Below are 17,618 nucleotides of genomic sequence, written 5' to 3'. Positions count from 1 at the left end.
TTTAGATTTAGCTGCTCAGAATGAAATGTCCATGTAGCACGGGCTATGGTGAGCCCGTAATCATTCTCAGCACCACCTCAAGATTACATTACTCGGCCACATCTTAACCCCCTCCCCCTTCTTCCCCCCCACATCCTTCTCTGTCTCCCAACTATCACCCCCAGTTGATAGTTCCTATCAACTATCACCCACCCCCTCCACCCCACGCCCCCCTCCACCCCACGCCCCCCTCCACCCCACGCCCCCTCATTTATCCGCCAGCAGTGGTCGGGCTCCCAGCACTCTCATTCTAATCGGATCCGTCTAGAGTTTTCGGAAACCATTTTAGAAACTTTGGTTCACTTGTGTCTCTCTTTCTCATTTAACATTGTTATCACTGTATTCTTATTTCTCCCACCTCCTCCTCTTCGCCCTTTCCCCCCTTTCCTTTACGCTCTCTCTCTCTCTCTCTCTCTCTCTCTCTCTCTCATATTCCTTCACACAGGCATTTTTACAGCCGGGCCAAAAACACTGAGCATCGACATCATCGACACATTATTGAAGAGTCGGAGAGCTGATAATGGCACTCCTCGTTTCAATGGATTTACACTTTAATAATTAATATGCATTCAGCCACAACTTAAAAGTGTGTGTGGGCGGGGGGGGGGGGGGGCGAAGCATACTTCCATTTCCAGGAATTGTCGTGAATAATCTCCGTCATTCATGTATCCATTTACCGATTACTTTTGCCAACATATATTCGATGGATACTTTTATAAATGCCGCGTGTGGCCCGCAGCATGCCGCATGCGACACCAAGGAAGCCGCGTGTGGCACCAAGGAGGGAATTATCAAGAGAAAGCGCCAAGCCATTAACGACTATATTGCAAGGGGTCAGGATAAGGATTTGGGATGGGACGGGGGGGAAAGGAATGGTGCCCAACCACACTTGGACGGTCGGGGACTGAACGCCTACCTGCATAAAGCGAGACCGTCGCTCTACCGTCCAGCCCAAGGAAGCCGCGTGTGGCACCTGCGGGTTTGAAAGAAATCGTCATTGATCAAGAAGAAGAAGAAGAAGAGAAATTCCGACGTGGATGAAGGGAGGGAAGGGAACTTTTAGGAGGAAAGCACCAAGCCATTACGACTATATAGCTTGAGAAATTAATTTGGCTGAAAATTGAAAAATTCTGAAAATTAGCTAATAGAGTTTGCTTCTCCTTGTTGCATAGAAACAAAGTAACTGTTCTGAATGGATTAATATACAACTTTTCAACAGGTTTCGTTGAAATCAACCTCCTCCCCAACACCTAGTTGTTTGGTTAGTGCACTAACGAAGGAATACCAGAGACGAAAGCTGAAATTTTCTAAATTTATCTTAAGCTTAGAAACCTACATTTAATTCCTCGACGTGTTTATTTATCGATACTGTGTTATCAATTAACACGTTAACAATTATTTATTGATCCCGTGTTACAAGTTTAACCCGTGTTAAACATTTAAACTCGTGGGTTTTTATAAACAGCCGTTTCAGTTCACACTTCAGATTAAAAAGAAACACCTTTCCCTTAGCCCCGTTACTTGGCCTAACTCCAGTTTGTTCTCTAAGTTAGTTAATTAAGACTAGTTAGTTAAGGGGAGCTAACTCCAGGGAGCTCTCCCATTACCCGTCCCATCAGCCTCGTCTTCCCGGTCTCCGTCCCAATCCACCTGTCACCCGGTTGACCCAATAACCTTGCAACGATCCCACCCGCTTTAACGACGTTGTTTTCGGCGTACTAAATTCCTATGGCGACCTTCATAAACGCCTATGCAAGTCGACCAGCCTGGACGACCATGCAAGTCGACCAGCTTGGACGACCATGCAAGTCGACCAGCTTGGACGACCATGCAAGTCGACCAGCCTGGACGACCATGCAAGTCGACCAGCCTGGACGACCATGCAAGTCGACCAGCCTGGACGACCATGCAAGTCGACCAGCCTGGACGACCATGCAAGTCGACCAGCCTGGACGACCATGCAAGTCGACCAGCCTGGACGACCATGCAAGTCGACCAGCCTGGACGACCATGCAAGTCGACCAGCCTGGAAGACCCAGACACGGCGATGCAACCATTACAATGCAACATAATATCCTGCAATGGTGGTTATTTTATAGGGCGATAAACATGATATATTAAGGTGGCCAGACGACCTTCCTCGACCTTGGTTGTGTGCTCCCTGTGACCCCCCTGAATACCTCGACAGGTGCCCCCCCCCCCCTCCCCAAACGATGGAGTTGGGGGGGGGAGGGGGGGAGAGGCGCCCCCAGAGATGGAGGAGAGGGTGGAGATGCGCCCCCAGAGATGGGGGGAAGGGAAGAGACTCGTCAATGATGGAGATAAATCATATGCAGAAAGATATGATAAAGTAAAAGTGAGTCAGTATCTATACAATAGAATATACCTGCACTAAATAGGGCAAAGGACTCAACTTTCTAGTATGACACATGGTGGGGGAGAGGGATATCATGGGCCAGTTGGAGGTCGGCCCCAGTGCCACTAAGAAATATCTGCATCTATAGCAACCTCCTTCGATTGTCATGAAGTCTGAAATTTCCGTACATTGAAATTTAAAAAAAAAATCATAACGCATGTGCTTGGGAGTGCCCAGTGTGCAGGTTCGAATCCTCATGGCTCCTCCCGATTTTCTTAATGGGTATATATCACAGAGATTTAAGAAGAGGGATATATGAGAATACAGGAGAGACTATATGTCTGATATATATATAAAGAGGGGAGATAGAAAAGATAGAATGAAGGGACATAACAATATATATGAATACGAGAGAGGACTAGGGAATTCAGTACGGTACTTAGATGCCTCGATATCGAAGACGTTACTCAATAACGTCTATAGCCTTGTCTATCATAGACAAGGCTATAATTTCTCAATACAAATCCAATTCCTGCTCTGGGGTGAGACACATCCAGGCGTACACAGTTCAGACTGGGTAAATAAGGCCGTCCGCCAGCCATCCTAAATACATAAAACACAGGTCGATTGATCAACCTGTCCTCTCACCAGATAAGTCGCATCTTATACGCTATCTAATCCACTGCAAATGCGAATTATTAGTAAATATTAAAGCATTGTAATAATGCCATTTTCCTAGCATCGGCCTCGATTCGTGATGAAGGTTGCAATTGGGAGTTTGTACCTCTCTGGTTTATCCAATCACCATCCTGCAACCTGAGTAACCGTAAGCTAATATTCATAGTCCTGTTGATCAGCCACAGGTAACTCACAGGTAGGTAGGACCAAATAACCAAGTACTTTTAAATGAAGCGGTTTACAAATATCCGTTTTCTGTGTATCGTTAGGTAAGGTAGATGGCATGGGTTCTTCTATCATATTTACTACATATATATTTCTAATACACAGACAGATGCTGTGTCCTGGAGATGTGTGTGTGTGTGTGTGTGTGTGTGTGTGTGTGTGTGTGTGTGTGTGTGTGTGTGTGTGTGTGTGTGTGTGTGTGTGTGTGTACTCACCTAGTTATGCTTTCGGGGGGTTGAGCTTCGGCTCTTTGGTCCCACGTCTTGACTGTAAATCAACAGGTGTACAAAATTATGAGCTTATTATAGGCTCTATCATATCTACATTTGAAACTGTGTATGGAGTTTACCTCCACCACATCACTTTCTAATGTTAACTACTCTACTGACACTAAAAAAAAAATTCTAATATTTTTATCGCTCATCTGGGTACTCAAGTTTCCACCTGAGTGTGAGTGTGTGTGCGTGTGCGTGTGCGTGCGTGTGTGAGAGTGAGTTGGCTAGTCAAATTGAGACCACAAACTCCCATTACCGCCATGCTAAGTTTTATTTGGCGAAATTGCAATTCTACCAATAGTCCACATTTCCGATTGTACTGATGAGACATTTGAACCTTAAACACATCGCCTCTACTTTACTTTAAGGACACTGGCAATCTCAGTATCCCTTTTAATGAATGCCAAATGATCTATCCATATAATAATTAAATCGCCTATGTTTTAAATAAAAAAAATTAACGAAGGAAACAATCTATTAAAGATACCACATTTAAGTCCAAAGAAGAAACTAAGTCACCATGTGCAAAAATTAGAACAGAAATTGATAGAATTAATAATGGTCAGTCGTTTAATTCAGCATCGTGAAGATGGCGAGACTCAATCAAGCTAAGAAATCATATGTGCTGAAAACGTGTGTAAATAATTTTTTAAGGCGAACTAGACGGAAGAAATATTGTACACATGCGTATACACACATACACATATGTAAAATTAGTGAGTAAACGTGGCGTAAGGGCATGAGTACCTTAGCTTGACTACAAGTTACAAGGTCTTGCAGAAGTCAGGAAAACAGGCAGGCAGACGGTATGATTTCCAACCACTTAACCTCCTCACCCAGCTCCGCCCAACCCCACCTCACCACACCCACCACCACAACAACCATCATCACACCCACCACCACACCACCCAACACCACACCACACCCACCACCACCACACCACAACACCACCACAACACCACCACCACACCACAACACCACCACCACAACACCACCACCACCACCACACCACACCCACCACCACCACACCCACCACTACACCATCACCTCACCACACCACACCCACCACTACACCATCACCTCACCACACCACACCCACCACCACACTACATACACCACACGACACCCACCACCACCACACCACCACCACCACCACACCACACCCACCACTACACCATCACCTCACCACACCACACCACACCCACCACTACACCATCACCTCACCACACCACACCACACCCACCACTACACCATCACCTCACCACCACCACACCTACCACCACACCACCACCACACCCACCACCACCACACCACACCCACCACCACCACACCACACCACCACACCATCACCTCACCACACCACACCACACCCACCACCACAACCACACCACCATCACACCACCACCACCACATCCACCACCACACCATACACCCACCACACCACACCCACCACCACAACCACACCACCATCACACCACCACCACCACACCACCACCACCACCACACCACACCCAGCACTTCCTCATCTACCAGAGTGCTCTCGCTCGTTCCCACACCCTCTGCTAACGCTTAATTATTTCCCACTTCCTTAACTAGGAAAATTTCTTCCTGCGTTCTGAACATTTTTATTCATTTTGAGATACCTGATAATTGTAATAATTACGACTCCACGAGCACTTTATTCAATTACTAAGAATATATGCTATAGTGATTATGGTGTTGATTACAAGAACTCTTGAATTTGTTGGTGAAAAAGCATGTAACTTCCTGACATTATCACTTGCGAGCTCAGAGTAAAATACTGGTAATGTGATAACTTTTGTTGTAATTTCATAAGCCACACACACTGTGGTGATGTAAATTTTTGGCTAAGTCTGCTAGCTGCTCCCATGCCGACGCCAGGTATGGTCGCTCGCGAGTCAGAGAATGCTTTTGCTAACGATGTCTCGGTTTAATCTTCCGAGCGTAGACAGCCTCAGGCCTGACCCCGTTATGACCACGGGTTCAGAAGACAATTTTTTACATTTGGTGTTTTCGTGGCACATTAGAGAATCATGTTACAGAGTTTTAAGTTTTCTCTTATAGCGATTTTAGGCTCCTGGCTTCTCATTGGCTGCATTTCTACACTGATAAACAAAGGTTTGACCCACCTTAGACGTGATGCTTTTATGACCTGTAGTGCAGGCGTTATATGATGCACTTAGCTTCATTTCGGGTCTACCTCAATTCTATCTTTGAACAAAAAAGCTGTAGATAAATGCACGTCCTTGGCATACACATAACTAATTGGAGGACATATAAAGATCAATGTCTTCACTAATCTCTCTTGATTAACGAGTTCCGCTACTTACAAAAAATGGATGATTTTAAAAACAGTTTTTCAATTTGCATTGACAATGCAAGAATTCCTTAGCCACTGAAACAGTGTTCTTTCGCTCCTTGTAGTTCAACTTGTGGTGGGACCCAACAAGCCTACCTTCACACGGTTGTCGCGAATAACAATGACATGCAAATACGCGAATATATATTACGGTATCTCTGCTACTGTGGGAAAAAACGCGTAATCATGGTCACAACTCACAACATAACCGGTGTTGACAATTACTAGCAGTTAAGGATGAGATAATTGGAGTAATTACCTAATGTTGACCAGTTGCTCCAATGTGAGCACAACAAAGGTGGTACTTGTACTCTCACAAAGAGGCGGACACGATGCATTACTGGCCCATCATTAGAGAAGCTCAGTCATCGTCAGTGCTTACACACGCGGTAGTTAATAGCGTCAGTTTGATGTTTTGGTCGGTTTGGGGGCCGGGAGCTGTAGCTCCACACGAAATTCATTTTATGCACAACGAGAAACGACTACTCAAGAAGTAAGTCAAACCTCAACACACACACGCACATCCAGGCGTGTATCCTCCGTATTGGCTGGTGCTTAATGTAAGGTTGGTAAACCTTGGGGGGGGGGGGGGGGGGAAGGGATAGTTATAGGTCATTGGACGATTCGTCCCATGACCTATACACATACTTACCCACACTTACACATACATACACACTGCAGGGCGCAAACACACACACACACACACACACACACACACACACACACACACACACACACACACACACACACACACACACACACTCCGTTTAGCGAACACGAAACAAATATAGCATCTGACAGGAAAATTTCAAGGTGGATGAGATGTGATGCGTCCCATCAAAACAAGGGCCGCCACTCATTTGATAGGTAACACACCTATTGTACAAGACCTCCAGCTCTTATCCAAAATACCGTTCTGTTAAGTCCACTACGGGCTCACCATAACCCGTGCTACTTGGAACATTTTGTTCCAAGTAGCGAATCTTAATAAACAACAACCTTTCTGTATTCACATCCCCCACCCGAGTGGCAAAGTAGGGTAACCGAACAACACAGTACACACACATCACGCAAATGAGCTTGTCGTAATATCAATGGCTGGGACTACAATAACCAAATGAGCTTGTCGTAATATCAATGGCTGGGACTACAATAACCAAATGAGCTTGTCGTAATATCAATGGCTGGGACTACAATAACCAAATGAGCTTGTCGTAATATCAATGGTTGGGACTACAATAACACTTGTTTCTGAAGGTGTGGTGTGGGGGATCGCCGGTGGTGTCAGCGCGGGTCGAGGCCCAGCTCCAGCGACTAGGCCTCAATAGCACGGGCAGCCGCTACTCCCCAATCTCCTTTCTGCTGCTTGACAATGGCAATGGAGGTGAGTCTCGAATTTTTGTTGTAGTCTGTAGTCGTCCATTCACCACCTGTCCCCGTTGTAGTCTGTAGTCGTCCATTCTTCACCTGTCCCCGTTGTAGTCTGTAGTCGTCCATTCTTCACCTGTCCCCGTTGTAGTCTGTACTCGTCCTAATCAAATTAGTAATTTTCTTTCGATTTACAATAGTAGTTAAATTGTAACTCAATTAGAATGATCATGATTAATGGTTAATATTATTGATGACAGAAGACCCTGGATTATCCACACGAGAAAATATCATTAATTTTGCAAATGAGCCAATAATTCTCCCAGAATCCCTCTGGTGAATGTTTAAAAGCGACAGCTCGCATATTTATGTTTATTTGAAATTCTGATTACAATTTAAGCTCATTTCTAATTCAGAATTAGTCATTAATCAATAACGGCAGTTTCTACACGCGGAAATGCTCCATTCTCCAAATATTATAAAATATTCTGAAAATATCGAGACTGTCACCGTTACTAAATACCTGATCTTAATGCTATGAAAGAGGAGGATGTGTTAGTATGTTTCCTTCCTCTCTCAGTGCCTCACTTCCCTCCTCCCCCACCCCACTTTCTACTTCCCTCCCTCCCTCCCCCCTCCTCCCCCCCCCCTCTCTCTCTCTCTCTCAAATATTTATCTTTCATTATCTGACACCCTCCCAGCACCCACACAACTGACTCCCCCTCCCTATAACACATGACACCCCCCTTCCCCTGCAAACCTGATTACTTCCCCTCCCCCAGCTTCTTTACATGTTATGCCACCTGGCTCCCTCATACCTGACACTCCCCCTCTCCCTCACCCCTCCCCCCCCCTCTCTCTCTCAACAAGCTGCAGCTAAGCCTCCTTCCTCTCCGCCCCTCCAGATGCAGACATGACCCGTCACGACGGAGTGTACTCGCGCTATCTGCCCCCGCTGGAAGCTCCGGCCGCCCGCTACACCCTCACAATCTCCCTCACCGACAACAGCGGAGCAGCCCAGATCATCGGGACTACCCACGCCTCCCAAGCCGCTCACTCGCGCCTCTACCCTAGCGGCCACGTGCCCTATGCAGGGCATGTGGGTACCTTCGGGGCGCACTATACTCGCGCCCACTCATACAACCCTGGTATGTCTGCCTGGGCTCCTTTGGTTTTACACCGGTAATCCCCTAAGGCCAAAGTTGTCTGAATGTATTCCTAAATAACGCCCATGACCTTTCCATTATAGAAATAAGCTTTACATCCAGGTTTAATGTTATAGTTGTCATTATTGTGCCTCTACCATGTATGTGGCCCACCTGGTAGAGTTGACCATTGCTGAATTGCTCATAATATTTAGTCCTCAAATAGGATATCGCTAATTGATGTAATCCTAAGTCTAATACTATCGTCCCCTCCAGTCTGGCCGCGGTGCTGCGGGTCGGTGGTGCCTTACACCACGGGGCGCCCAACCGGAAACCTGTACCGCATCGTTACCGTGGGCGTGCTTGACCTGGAGGGCGGCGAGCACTCCCTGCATCACATTCCGCCCTCCCGCATTGCTGACCTCAGGGCAGAGGTCAATGCAGGAGCCCAACAGGTCAAGTTTTACTGGACAGCGCCCGGCGACCGCTTCGACCACGGCACAGGTGAGACTAGAGCTGTAGGGCTTCAGAGTTCGGCCATTTGTTTTAGACAGTTCCCCGCTGGTTTGGGCATTTAGCGTGCGGGTCTCGCCCGGCGTTATTATGCTGAAGGATTTTAATTTTAAGTTGTGTTTGTGTACAGCTGGTACTATGCGGCCGCTCAGGCTCAGTGTGCATGTGGTACACCCCCACCTGTACCACATCGCGGCTTCCCCCCCCCCCCCACCGTATCAACGAAATATTTCCAAGGGAAACCAACTCTTCCACCGGATCCCACGCCCAAGGACTCTCAAGAAACACCCAAATTACACAGTGAACTGTAATGTGGTCCAACAGATAAACTCCGAGACTTTCCTGAGGAACCATCATACAGCCTTGGGTTATTACGACTCCCACTGTGCTACAGAGTCCTGTCAGTCCACAAATGGGCTTCCAGTCACTAGAATATAAACAAGAATACAGTTCTGCAAACACCAGCTTAATGTCCCTCGGCCGTAGTGTACTCAACTGTTGGAGAACTTCTTAACTTATTTGTTGGCAAAATACACACACGCACAGTTTTGTATAATCGGAGTAATTCGATTATATCAGTGAGGCTGCTGCTGCTGCTGCTGCTGTTCACACATATATGTGTTCAAATCTACAAATTACGTCTATTGTGTTTTGATCTTCTGCGCTGTGTGGAAGTGAATAATAGAAAATTGCATTTATAAATTCGTAAATGAAAACATGCATAACATCTGATGCAGTAAGATTGTAACCTCATGAAATGTAAATATATATATATATTTCATGAGGTTACAATCTACACAGGACTCGACACGGATCGACAACAAACACTGCACCAAGCCATCCAGTTGGACACAACCCAATTGACTGTCCCTATATTTGCCAAACATTCACGGTGACACCACCACTGATGAACACAACTATCAACTAACCAATGGCTCAAGCGTCGAACAAATCCACAAGGGCCGTGACGAGGATTCGAACCTGCGTCCGAGAGCATCCCAGACGCTGCCTTAATCGACTGAGCTACATGGTCAAGCGTCTGCGCCAGTTGCAACCCTAAAAGTTATAAAAAAATCCTAATACGTTATGTATACTTGTGTGGTACAAATGAGTATGTATTACCCTAAGCATACATGTATTAACTTACATTATAAAGATGGGTAATATTTAGTATATCACTCACCTTCATGCCGCCAAGAAAAACAAATAATACGAATTCTGGATGCCATATGACCTATCACCGCCCGCCCCTAGAACGACCTTCCACACGAGGCAGATTGATCCCAGCGATACACGGCATACTGAATTCACAGGGAGGCTTACAACTTCAATAAGATTTTGTGAGGGGGCTTAAACCAGTACACAAGCCCAGTACTGTGCACGCCCGGTAGCTCCACCTCCACACGTATGGGGAACCAGAAATAATAATAATAATAATAATAATAATAATAATAATAATAATAATAATAATAATAATAATAATAATAATAATAATGTTTATTCAGGTAAAAGTACATACAAAATATACATTATGTATATAAATATACATAACACAAATACAATACACAATGTTGTACAATATTTAATTACATAATATAAATATACATTACACGTATATACATATACATTTTATATTTCAAAGTACAAAACTCACAAAAAAATCAGTATTAGCTATAGTACACCCTGGTGGCACATTTTAAAATTTATAGTTTTATAGTTTTGGGAAATTTGTGAAATATTGCTAGCAAGTTAACGAGAATGTTACATAAACTTGTATAATATAGAATGCTTATAAAGCAAGGTAAACTATACACTACGAGTTTACCCTATCATGTATCTAGTTCACCTCACACACTCGTCACTCCTTAGCACAGTAAACAATGCTAATGTACCAACGCTTCTCTCCCTTCAGCCATGCAGTACGAGGTGGTGTTCTCCAGGGACCCTGTGGCCACGGGCCAAGGCACGGGCGAGAAGGCCTCCGAGTGGACCTCCCCCAAGAACGTGGGTGTCCCCTCTACACACACCGTCAGATGGGGACGTCACGACGGCGTCTACTACGTGGCCATGCGCGCCGTCAGCCGCACGCGCGTCCCAGGACCCTGGTCCAACACCGCCGAAGTCTTCATGCCACACCCGCCCACAACTACGGAGATCAACACCCGCGGGTCCACCCAAGTTAGAGCAATGGGGGAAAAGCTAAGTGAGATGGGGGTCACGACTCCCCAACCCACGTCACTCTCCACCCGCAACATCCTGGCCATCGTCGGGGCTGCTTGTGGCATCCTCGTCGTCATATTGGTCATGGCCGTGTACTACCTGCTTGTTGTGACGCGGCGGCGGCGCCGGCACCAGGAGAAAAAGTCCATCGAGGTGCTGGAGCCGGTTGCAACCACCACTCCCGCCGGCTGCGACACCGACAGCGAGACCGACTCGATAACGAAGCCGCCGCCGCCGCCGGAGGCGTTAATGGTAGGCGAGACGGAAGTGACGGGAAAGAGATCCATGAGCCCCATACAGTCGTGGCCGGCCTCCACCCTCCTGGCCGAGCACGAACGGCGTCACCCGCACGAGTCTCCCGAGGGAGGCGAGGGTGGGGAGCTGAACCTGCATCACCCAGACCTGGGAGTGCCCTACATGCCCACGGTCCACCCGGCTCCCCCTCACCCCTTCTACTACCACACTCCCAACGGGCACTACATCGAGGACAACCTGCCGATGGACAGCGGATCCATGATATCCACTCAACCGTCAGAGTCGCTCTCAGTTTACAAGGTGGATGCCAACACCAACGACAGCCTCCTACAGCAACCGTCATCCATGACAGCCACGCCCGTCTCGTGGGAAGGTGGGCGACGGTCGGGGCCCATGAAGGTACCCCCGCCCACTCCTCCCAAGCCCACCCTCTCCGCCCACCTGACGCTGGGCGGCGTGGCGGCCACTCCCATGGGAACAGAGAGGAAACGCAGGAACGTAACGCAGGTGTGAGGTCTGGGTCTCGCCAGACCACACGCTCCGTGGCTTAACCTCACATCTCCTGTACATTTGAATTTGAATTCTCGTGTACACATTCTCCTCTGCGTGTAGGTGAGAATGTGGTGTACACATTCTCCTCTCCATGTAGGAGAGAATCTGAAGGGTATCGGAGTGGCCACGAGGCCAGGGCGTCATACAGTCTTGAGACAGACTATCTGGCGCCGCTGCCACCTGGCGACGCTGGCGCCACATCCTTCTCGACCACAAACAGTGTCATTTTCCTGTGTAATTGTAAACAGTTAAAAGTGGTGAATATTTTTCTTCCACTAACTAAAGTGATTTTCCAGAAACTTGAAAGACAAAAAGTAACCGGGAATTGCGCAACTCGTGGAACAAAAGCCTCACTCTGGTGCTGACAGTTGAACAAGAAGTATTCTTACACGCATATGAATTGTTGCTTTCATATCAGTAGAATAATAGCATGCACTGTGAAAATAGCAGCAGGCATATTTCCTTCGTACAGTTGGTTATGATAAAGACCATAAGGTTCTTTTGTGTCTTAGTGTGATATTCTTGTGTACTGAAGACGCTCACAACTCCGCTGGGTTGTGAGTCAAGGTCTCACTGCATCTTACGTATTATGGGGAAACAAGAAAAACTGCTTAAGAATTCATATATTTTTTTCAAATTATCTCAATGAATTTTAAGTGAGCTAGGTCAGTGTCAACAGTGATAAACGTAACTATTCCTGTTATTCTGAAGGTGTCATAAATTAGATTTCCTTAGATTATCATTTATGGAAAATACGGAGTGGTCTGATCACGTTAGATACCCCTCAGTAAAATGGCTCGCTGCTGATTCTTTTGACGATATATCTCCAAATCACTGTTGAAAGACATAAGGAGGTTTTGTTATATATTGCCAATGTTAAAAACGATATTAGTGAAGTAGAGTGAAAGCCACAGGTGATTTTGATGACCAGACCACACACTAGAAGGTGAAGGGACGACGACGTTTCGGTCCGTCCTGGACCATTCTCAAGTCGATCCTCCACAGGTGATGTTTGACTCTTAAAGAGATCGTGTCTATCCCAGCCTGACCGCTGCACTTGTAATGCTCAGAATCTGTTGTGCTTCATTTGCAAGCAGCGCGAAGCACACCACTTATCAATAGGCTTCATGTTATCAGATCCATCTTTTTTTATTCCATAATATATTAGCTGTGGAGTGTTTGTATATCTGTACTAGCTTCTCAGTGTTGGCCGGGCCAGTGGTGTTGTGTGATTTTAAGTGTTGGGAAGACAGTGGTGTTGCATGCCCTCAAGTGTTGGCCGGGGCACTTGTCATGCATGCACTCGGTGTTGACAGGGCAATGGGTGGTGTTGTACGCCTGGAGTGTTGATAGGGCAAAGGTGCTGCATGTTCTCTAATGAGAGAGCAGTGGGGAAGTTATGTCTTCACTGTTGACAGCAGAGCCGTTGCTTGTCCTATCTGTCACGAAGGCACAGATGTTGTAACTCAGCCTTGACAGGCAGCCGTGTTGCAATGATTCAAGGGTTGGGTGGACAGAGGTATTGCACACCTCCTTGCAGGGAGGGCAGTGATGCCGAGTATCCATTTCTTTTTTGTTTTTGAGGGCAGTGGTGTTCGATGCCCTTGAGTTCGTAGTCCCCCCCCTCCCTCCCCCCCACCTTTCAGCCACGGTCTGTTCCTCGCTGCCACGTGCAACATTCTCGTAATTGATATTAAGATGTACACTTCGTCGTCCAGCTGGGAGCTATCTGCACATATTACTCGATAATTACATACTGTATTTATAGCTGCACCTTTTTTTGTATATGATGTACATAGAAGTTTTGTGCCAAATTTCATGTAGGCCATGTCTATTTTTGTACTTGTGATACCGAGGCATGAGGAAGCAAGTAACAATAGCACACTTTTAATCAGATCCTGCAGGAGCTATACGCCTGGACACTGTAGCTTTCTCACTTTAACAGACGTTCCAGCTACCACTTCGTCATGACCAACGTTCATGTGTTTGGAGTGAATTCGAAACGACTGTTTGAATAACTGTGCGTGTGTGCGTGTGCGTGTGTGTGTGTGTGTGTGTGTGTGTGTGTGTGTGTGTGTGTGTGTGTGTGTGTGTGTGTGTGTGTGTGTGTGTGTGAATGACAGAATCAATTTGCTAAATAATAGATGTTCACATTATTGCTTGGAGGTGAACACTGTCGAGTGAGAGCCTCTACAAGATGATGAGCGAGAGCCTCTACAAGATGATGAGCGAGAGCCTCTACAAGATGATGAGCGAGAGCCTCTACAAGATGATGAGCGAGAGTCTCTACAAGATGATGAGCGAGAGCCTCTACAAGATGATGAGCGAGAGCCTCTACAAGATGATGAGCGAGAGCCTCTACAAGATGATGAGCGAGAGCCTCTACAAGATGATGAGCGAGAGCCTCTACAAGATGATGAGTGAGAGCCTCTACAAGATGATGAGTGAGAGGATGAGCGCTGGTGGGACGTTAACAAGGTTACCTGTGTACATAGCGGTCTCAACTGTTTGCCGGATGCCTACTTAAGGAAGCAGGATAAGGGAGGCTACTAGCAGGGTGAGAGAGGCTACTAGCAGGGTGAGAGAGGCTACTAGCAGGGTGAGAGAGGCTACTAGCAGGGTGAGGGAGGCTACTAGCAGGGTGAGGGAGGCTACTAGCAGGGTGAGGGAGGCTACTAGCAGGGTGAGGGAGGCTACTAGCAGGGTGAGGGAGGCTACTAGCAGGGTGAGGGAGGCTACTAGCAGGGTGAGGGAGGCTACTAGCAGGGTGAGGGAGGCTACTAGCAGGGTGAGGGAGGCTACTAGCAGGGTGAGGGAGGCTACTAGCAGGGTGAGGGAGGCTACTAGCAGGGTGAGGGAGGCTACTAGCAGGGTGAGAGAGGCTACTAGCAGGGTGAGGGAGGCTACTAGCAGGGTGAGGGAGGCTACTAGCAGGGTGAGGGAGGCTACTAGCAGGGTGAGGGAGGCTACTAGCAGGGTGAGGGAGGCTACTAGCAGGGTGAGAGAGGCTACTAGCAGGGTGAGAGAGGCTACTAGCAGGGTGAGAGAGGCTACTAGCAGGGTAAGGGAGGCTACTAGCAGGGTGAGGGAGGCTACTAGCAGGGTGAGGGAGGCTACTAGCAGGGTGAGGGAGGCTACTAGCAGGGAAGCAGGATGAGGGAGGCTACTAGCAGGGAAGCAGGATAAGGGAGGCTACTAGCAGGGTGAGGGAGGCTACTAGCAGGGTAAGAGAGGCTACTAGCAGGGTGAGGGAGGCTACTAGCAGGGAAGCAGGGTAAGAGAGGCTACTAGTAGGGTGAGGGAGGCTACTAGCAGGGTAAGAGAGGCTAGTCTTGTTAGGAGCCACGTGGCGCACGTGTAACCTAACCACAGTTCCCACAAGCCTCTCGAGCACTAAGCGACGTGATGATAGAACATGTAAGTGAAGTTACTAAAAAATAAAAGAGGGGAAAATAATCGTGACTAAGTGGAATTTGCTAATCTGATGCAGCAAACTGACGTGCTTCAGCAAAGCTCTATTGCAAGTAACTGTGTAGAGCCACATCTCTGAGAGGCAAGAGCAGCTCTAACGTGTCAAAATGCCGCTCTCGCCATCAAGAGGGGGACAGATATACTATGGGTGGGAGTCACTACTTTCATCAACCATAGTGACCAAGTTCCTCTGACACTTTTGAGCTTCTTAATTTGGTTTATTGCGGCACCTCGACACACACACACACCCCCTCGTGTGGGCCCGAGGTGAGCGCCGACCCCGACTGTGCTCAATACCTTGCTGAGCAGAACTTCTCAGTGTCTCGTGTTCAATAATGCTCACGTCCCGCCGTATACCCCCATCCCCCCCACCCCCACCCCTGTCTTGGACAATGCTCCATCGTGTGTGGTCTATGTTTCCTTCTCTCATGTATACTCTCACAGCTGTGTCCGTTTCCTTATTCATTTTTTGCACATGCTCTTCTTCCCATTAGTGTCCGTCATCCTGTCCCTTCCGTATGCCCCTCTTCCTGCTAAAAGTGGTTCCCTGTCCTCAACCTGTATGCCCGACCCCTCATGAGTATGCCCGACCCCCTTCAGTATGCCCACACTCACCCCCCACCCTCTGCACCTATCAGTGGTGCCCACTCCTCCCTCGCTGACCCCACAAGGCCCAGACACAAGAACTAAACAAAGGCATCAGAACATTTCAAGCACACCATTAATTTTTTTTTTAAATAGAATTACTCCCCCCTCCCCCCCTTCCCCTACAACAAAAGTTGGTGTCTTTGGTTAGGCCTACGTGAGTGGCATCTGGACATTGTGCACTTTGTCTTCTTTAAACAGGAACGGCATATCATCCTGCTTTAGCACCTACGTAATGCTGTACGATAATCATTATTGTGTAAGTCTGCACATTTACGTTTTAGAGGTTAAGAGATCCACTACGCCGGAAGGAGAGACAATTGGTTGGACTTAAGAGGTTGGACTGTGTGAGTGTGAGTGCTCGGGGCGCGGGGCGCCAACGCTCGGAGATCACCTTGAAGAACGGCGGCCGTAGAAAGGTGTGGATCACCCCGTCCATGTTACTGTACTGTTACTGTGTTTTATAGCTTTAAGGCAGCCACACTTGTTTTAACGAGACAATGGTTTCTTTTTTTGTACTCTTGGGTCGCGTCTCAACAGAGACCAGTAAGGCGTTGCCACCTCACACCACCATCTGTGCAACATTTGACACTGCGGGACCACAGAACAGTTCCAACACTTGCTGAGCTTGTCATCCTGTGTATGACTTCATTATGTGGGAGAGAAGGACTGAACCCCCCTCGAAGAAATCGAGTGTTTGAGACTTTGTAACGGGTGACTGAAGTGTTGATGCACGTCCTAGATGCTTTCCTGGGAGACACGACCCTGGGCATGGCTGGTGTTCTCAAGTGTGGCCATCCATGTCCTCTGGTAGATTAAACAGGTTCACTTCTCCTGGTTACGCCCTCCCTTGACTCACCGGCTTATATACAACCCTGGCTAATTACAAAGAGATTTACCAATAATTCTCTACTCGAGGCCTTTCAAAAGGACTGCCGAGACAACCGTAAGTCACCATATTACAGTTGCCTGTCTGCAGTCTTCACTACTAGCGGCGCCTTATTCACTCACGTGCACTCTAAAGCAACCATAGCACATCTTCATAAATATATTAAGTTCTTCAAACTGCTGTGTAAATAATGATTAGCCAAACAGGAGGCTTAGTCGCATAAGCACATTTGGCCCAGAGTGCCAAGCACACTTTTCCATGTTTATGGAGGAAAAAAAAAAAGAGTGTATAGAGATGGGTGAGGCGAGAGTACCTGCAGGACCCAGCCAGGCCAAGTGACCACCTAGAGTGTAAATCTTTGTGTGTTGGTTATTGTAAACCGTGTTTGTTACGAAGCCACTGTGATTTATGTAGTTTATGATTGCTCTTTAGATATTTATATGAACATTATTGTCACAATTTCGTCTTTTTTTTTCATTTATCTAGTCGTGGGGCTCATACATCATTGTCCCTGTGTACAGATCTCCAAATAAAAAGACTCATTGCATTAATGTTTTCTTCTACCTTTTTTTTGTAAGCAAATGGAGTAAAATATAACATGGGGTTA

At 47.1% G+C, this 17,618-nt stretch overlaps 1 protein-coding gene and 1 long non-coding RNA gene across 2 annotated transcripts in view; one reads left to right on the top strand and one right to left on the bottom strand.

Moving 5' to 3' along the window:
* Window positions 1–17,558, top strand: part of LOC123770294 (calcium-activated chloride channel regulator 1) — a 238,110-nt gene extending 220,552 nt beyond the window's left edge. The window contains exons 10-13 of the mRNA XM_045762003.2: window positions 7,211–7,337; window positions 8,227–8,469; window positions 8,743–8,970; window positions 10,892–17,558. Of these exons, the coding sequence (XP_045617959.1) occupies window positions 7,211–7,337; window positions 8,227–8,469; window positions 8,743–8,970; window positions 10,892–11,967 (1,674 nt within the window). The 3' untranslated portion in view covers window positions 11,968–17,558. The remainder of the gene's footprint in view (window positions 1–7,210; window positions 7,338–8,226; window positions 8,470–8,742; window positions 8,971–10,891) is intronic.
* Window positions 1–17,618, bottom strand: part of LOC138373595 (uncharacterized) — a 392,875-nt gene that overhangs the window by 122,603 nt on the left and 252,654 nt on the right. The window lies entirely within an intron of this gene.

This window comes from Procambarus clarkii, chromosome 42 (assembly GCF_040958095.1).
Source record: "Procambarus clarkii isolate CNS0578487 chromosome 42, FALCON_Pclarkii_2.0, whole genome shotgun sequence".
NCBI classification, from domain to species: domain Eukaryota; kingdom Metazoa; phylum Arthropoda; class Malacostraca; order Decapoda; family Cambaridae; genus Procambarus; species Procambarus clarkii.
This window is presented reverse-complemented; position numbering and strand designations above follow the sequence as displayed.